Consider the following 5,308-nt stretch of genomic DNA (forward strand, 5'->3'; position numbering starts at 1 on the left):
AGGCAGGGGACACCCTGAATCGGTTGCCAGCCAATCGCAGGGCACACATAGACGAACAACCAACCACGCTCACACTCACACCTAGGGACAATTTAGAGTGTTCAATCAGCCTGCCATGCATATTTTTGGAATGGGGGAGGAAACCGGAGCACCCGGAGAAAACCCACGCAGGCCCGGGGAGAGCATGTTATATTTTGTCTCCAATTCTGTTTGTTTGGCCTATTGAACAATTAGAAATGATGCCTAAATTGGTTCAGTGATTTGAACAAGAAAACTGTTAAGGAATTATTCCGCTAGAAGTAGTAGTAGAACATTGTTGATGAATTTCATCTTGCTATGAGAACTATTGACACTAGTCTCTGTCCTGAACATTTGCTTGTACTTAAAACAAAGAGTGTAGGGTGAAGTTGGGGCCCTAATTCCCCTTGAGTGATTAACAGCCCCCTGGCTATATTCTTTCCGCCTCCCACTTCGTAAAAGTCCCTGAAGGCTGCCAAGTGCCTTCGAGGAGTAAACCTCGTCTCAAGGTCTGTGAACCAGCAGATATGGTCTGCACTTTGTCAAAATGCCAACATTGAACTTTGCTCGACTTTCTTTGTTTCAGGTTTTTACATACGGGGAAGGACTGCCCGCCCCTACTTAACATAATTAACATACTATGCCTATATGTACGTGTGACTGTAGTTGCTCGGGGCTTCCTGATGAAATCTGAGACTCACAGGAGCCCGAATCGATTCGTGTTGCGTTGTGATAAACTGAAGAAAAGACAATGTGGTGTTGGGTCTTCTTCCACCTTATAGAGAGATAAAAGAATCTGTAAGCAAGGAAGGGCCAAGAGCAAATTGACAGCTCCCATTCCTCAACAAAAACACATCCCCTCGATAGGAAATACAGTACAAGTTTTAAATGTTGAACAGAAATTACAAAAGGTCAAATGTAAATATTTAAACAATAACAAAATAAATATAAATTAGCATATCTAAAACATAGGCAGTTCATAAAGAGATTTTATAACATTGTAGGTGTTCATGTTGCAATCTGCAAATTCTTCTCATTTAAAAATGTAAAATGGCGCCATATCTGTAGTGGAAAATAATTTATTTTCTTAATAAAACCTTGAAAAGCATAAATAACAGACATTTACTCATCAAAGCTCCAAATGATCCAATGAGCAAACTTTATTTATCTAAAATAGGGCACAGTTTACAGGTTTCATATTTGGCTATGGACAGGTGGCATTTATGGCAACCGTATTAAGCATCGTGTGAGATGAGATTAAAAATAAATATCCCTCCCTGCTAACCAAAGAGGTAACAACTTCTTTCACCCAATTTATTTTTAAGAATGACGGGTGAAATTATCAAAAGGAACAGCCTTTTGAGAATAAAAAATATTTTCTTTAATAAAGGCATACTCTCAGATTGTCGCTACAAAATGACAAGTGTTCTTTGGCTTCTGATGATGGGATGTTTGACAGCTGCTTTTCATGTTTCTAAACATTTTCAACTAGGCCTGGGCCAATATTAAGAGTCTGACAGTATGATAACCGTGACCAGAATATGGTGGTAATACTGAATTAAAATTACATCTCTAAAATGACCTTTAGTTTTTTTTAAATATTTGGGTACCGGGAAATAAAATCTGCATCCCCTCAACCCACACTGAATAAAATCCATTTCATTTTTAAACAAAATATAGAAGACATTACAGTAGTTGATAAAGAATAAATGTACCATGTTAAGTTTAAATAAATAAATAAACTAATGACTTCAGTTTTAATTCTTCTTTAGAAGTCACAGTGGCCCATCACTGGTCAGCTATTTTTAGAACAGACGTGTGGGCTACTCATGTTGTCCTTGGGTCCAACCAGTATCCACTGCTACAATTTAAAAAAAAAAGAAAATGCCCCTGAATTGCAGCCAAAAGTCAACCATATTTGCAGTTTCTCTTTGGACGTTTTCCATCCCTCCTCCTCTTCTATGAGTAAGTGCTTGCACAGAAGAAGGGGGAAAAATAGTTACTTGGATGCATTTAACTTCAAGCTACTCAACTATGCATCAATATTGTGTCCTGCTTAGATGTCCCCACAAAAGAGGAAAAAAAAGCACTCATGACCAATGACGGTCAGTATTGGCAGTTATTGAAACCTTGACTTTTTAAATCCACAGGACACTGTCAAACCAGTAATCGGCCCATGCCTAGTTTAAATTAACAACTTTGTTTGGTCACGCACTTGTATACAGTGATCCCTCGCTACTTCGCAGTTCGTTTATCGTGGGTTCAGTACATCACAGATTTTTTTTCAAACATATTTTAAAAAAAATTATATATATATATATATATATATATTTTTTTTTTTTTACATATACATGGAGTACAGTACGGTATATGTTGCTCTATGTGACTCGCTGTTGTTTTGCAGCTTCTCGCAGACCGTTTGCGGACTTAAAAAAAATATTTTTTTCCCCCGTTTATGTTAATTGGTCGCTACTTCGCAGATTTTTGTTTATTGCGGGTGGTTTTGGTCCCCATTAACCGCGATAAACGAGGGATTACTGTACAAGAGATTTGAAATCATCACATAAACATTGGAAAGATGAGCTTGGTGATACTCCAGTTGGCATTATCATGTGATCTGCACTATCGTAAGAATTTAAGTCCTCGTGTCTGCTTCTCAGCCTTTGACAAGTAAACACTGGAGTCGACAGTAATGTATTACGGAATACATTTTTTCTTTGAAGTTTTTGAAATTCATATATATACCCGGCTTCGAATTTATGGTATAGTTTTAATACCACATTCGGACTAATAAAATTCAATGCAAGAGCTGTATCAGAAATTAGCACTTGTACTTCGCGGTTCGTTTATCGCGGGTTCATTGCATGGCGGATTTTTTCAAACATGAAAAATATATATATATGATTTAAATTTTTTGACATATACATGGAGTACAGTACTGTATATGTTGCTCTATTTACCTGTGTATGTTAATTGGATGCTACTTCGCGGATTTTCATTTATCGCGGGTGGTTTTGGTTCCCATTAACCGCGATAAACAAGGGATTACTGTATCTTGTACCGGTTAGGGTATCAAATTAAATATCAAGTCATCACAAATGAAGTTCATTTTTGATAAGTTCCATTCTATGACATTATGACATGTCCTTACTCCTGATCAACATTATTTATAATTTTTAACATGATTTGTTGAATAACAGCCATTCAAGGAGACTGACGGGAATGTAAAAGAACAGCAAGTGTGTTCAATAGGGATATTGGGAACCTCAAACTGTGTCAGGCTGTAAGCATCAGTGTGCAGTCTTTTTGGTCTATTAACTTGACGCTACCCGTTAGCGCAGCTTGCACCGTACAATGGGGTGTCAGCATAATTAAGTTGTTTTTTCTTTGCGCTTTTAATTGGTGACTTAACATTATTTCGGGAAAACGTCAACAGAAGCAAATGTTTGTGACGGTCAAAAACAACCCCTCCCCCACTCCAACACAGTCTGAAAAATAATTCAAAATAGCTGTTATCTGGCGACACGCTGCCAGGAACAACTTCAAAATAAAAGCGCACTTAGGGCATTGACATCATATGGTTTATTTCGAAGTTGGCCTTCTTACTGCGTTGTCAGTGTGTTACTGTCATATATAGCATGAACAAATGTTGAGGTTGGCTTGACTTCTTCCTGACAGTTTATACGTAAATTATCGGTTACTTGAGGCAGAAAAAAATGGCTCGAGCATTTTTTGTTGTTGTACCAAGGTACTCAAATTGCTCGAGGACCCATTTCAGTCCTAAGTGTCTCATCCTCTGCCTTAACCAAATGTGGATCTATTTCTAATTTGATATCTGAAGCCTGAATCATAGCCTGAGGGATATTTCCATTCATCTCCTCAAGCGTTTGACCTGCTTGGATTCTGCAAAGCCTCCTCATGTGCTTGACAGGTCCCCAGTTCTTTCTCTTCAAAACCCTCTGCATGCATTGTTGAGGCCTTGAGGAACTAGGTAGTTGTGCAGTTTCACCTGGCTGCATAAAGGGCACTGGATTACGTCTTTGCATGTCCTCCTCCACTGCTTTGAACACCAGATCAGTGATATCTCTTCGAAGTCGGATAAGCACCATGTTGTCTTTAATCTGACGCATATCTGCCATCATGACGTTGACAAACTGGTTTAATACATCCTGATTTGAGAGATTTGCTGTTAATTGATCCGGAACATCAGGTGAACCTTTGTCATCGTGAGGTTCAAAGTTCAAGGACATGGTCTCTGCAAGATGAGGTTGTATTTTGGCACCGTAGGAAGAAGTGTTTGAAGTGGATGCCTCGGATGGAAATTCCTCATTTGGATCTTGCCCAGCATCATCAGCATCCAATGCGCTCCCAAACGTATTTGTACCCGTCTCATGATCATTTCTTCCCTCAGTCTCAATCTCTCCCTCATCGTCCTCAAGATCGTCAGACTTGTCTTCCTGCAACAAAATTGTTTCGAAAATCAAAATCAACAAACATTTGCAGGAAGACAGTGTGTTGGTTTCTACTTACCGGATAGGAATCGCCTCGTCTTCGTACAATATAAGGTCTCAGAAAATCCAGTTTCTCTCTCAGCATCCTTTGCTGAAAAGTAATTACCCTCTCTGGGTGCCATAACACCCTTCCATACTGAGTCCGCAGGGACCGTGATCTTCTCACAACATCACTTACTTCAGTAAAGAAGAAGGCAGAGTCAAACACGGTAAATGTACACTGAATGACTCTTATGATAACGGGTCAAAGAAGATACACAATACATTGTATTATGTTAAGGAGAAATTTAACAAATGTACTTTTTGATAATTATCCGAAGGGCGTTTTTTCCCCCACGCAATATGAGTAATCATTGTTATCAAAATGCGCCCACAAAGCTATCGGCGTCCAATAGACATTTAGTCTATGTTAATTAGGACAAAATTTAACATTAGATGTTTTCTTCCAATGTAACTCAATCATACCAGATTTCCCAATCAACAAGGCACACTCGGACCACAGCTTTGTCTTCATTTCCCGGTCGTAGAAAGACTCCAGCGAAGAATTAAACAAACATTCGTGCCTTTTCCAGAAATCTATTAGTACGTTATCCCTTTTAGCGCCCCAGTGTGGCCCCCGAATCTGACCACGAAAATGTGCCATATCTTTTCGTTCTTTATGAAACTGTGGCGCCTGCTTCCCCACGGACGATTATGTTATGCTTCTTCTTTCGTTTGGCTTCATGATGGAAGACAAATGCTGCCACCAGCTGGTGTGGAATGAGGACAAAAATCGTGAA

At 39.1% G+C, this 5,308-nt stretch overlaps 1 protein-coding gene across 2 annotated transcripts; it reads right to left on the reverse strand.

The window, feature by feature from the left end:
- Nucleotides 1–1,154: 1,154 nt before the first annotated feature.
- On the reverse strand, nucleotides 1,155–5,262 carry LOC127612089 (uncharacterized). 2 transcript variants are annotated; one of them, XM_052083069.1, is made up of 3 exons: nucleotides 4,995–5,261; nucleotides 4,549–4,706; nucleotides 1,155–4,475 (listed from the first exon to the last, which is right to left on the reverse strand). In XM_052083069.1, exons 1-3 carry the CDS (start codon nucleotides 5,170–5,172, stop codon nucleotides 3,771–3,773), a joined length of 1,041 nt encoding a protein of 346 aa, XP_051939029.1. In that variant the 5' UTR covers nucleotides 5,173–5,261; the 3' UTR covers nucleotides 1,155–3,770. The 2 variants fall into 2 exon arrangements, with proteins under 2 accessions (XP_051939029.1, XP_051939030.1); XM_052083070.1 differs by having other exon boundaries at nucleotides 4,549–5,262.
- Nucleotides 5,263–5,308: the final 46 nt, after the last annotated feature.

The sequence above is a fragment of the Hippocampus zosterae genome, chromosome 12 (assembly GCF_025434085.1).
Source record: "Hippocampus zosterae strain Florida chromosome 12, ASM2543408v3, whole genome shotgun sequence".
Taxonomy (NCBI): Eukaryota; Metazoa; Chordata; class Actinopteri; order Syngnathiformes; family Syngnathidae; genus Hippocampus; species Hippocampus zosterae.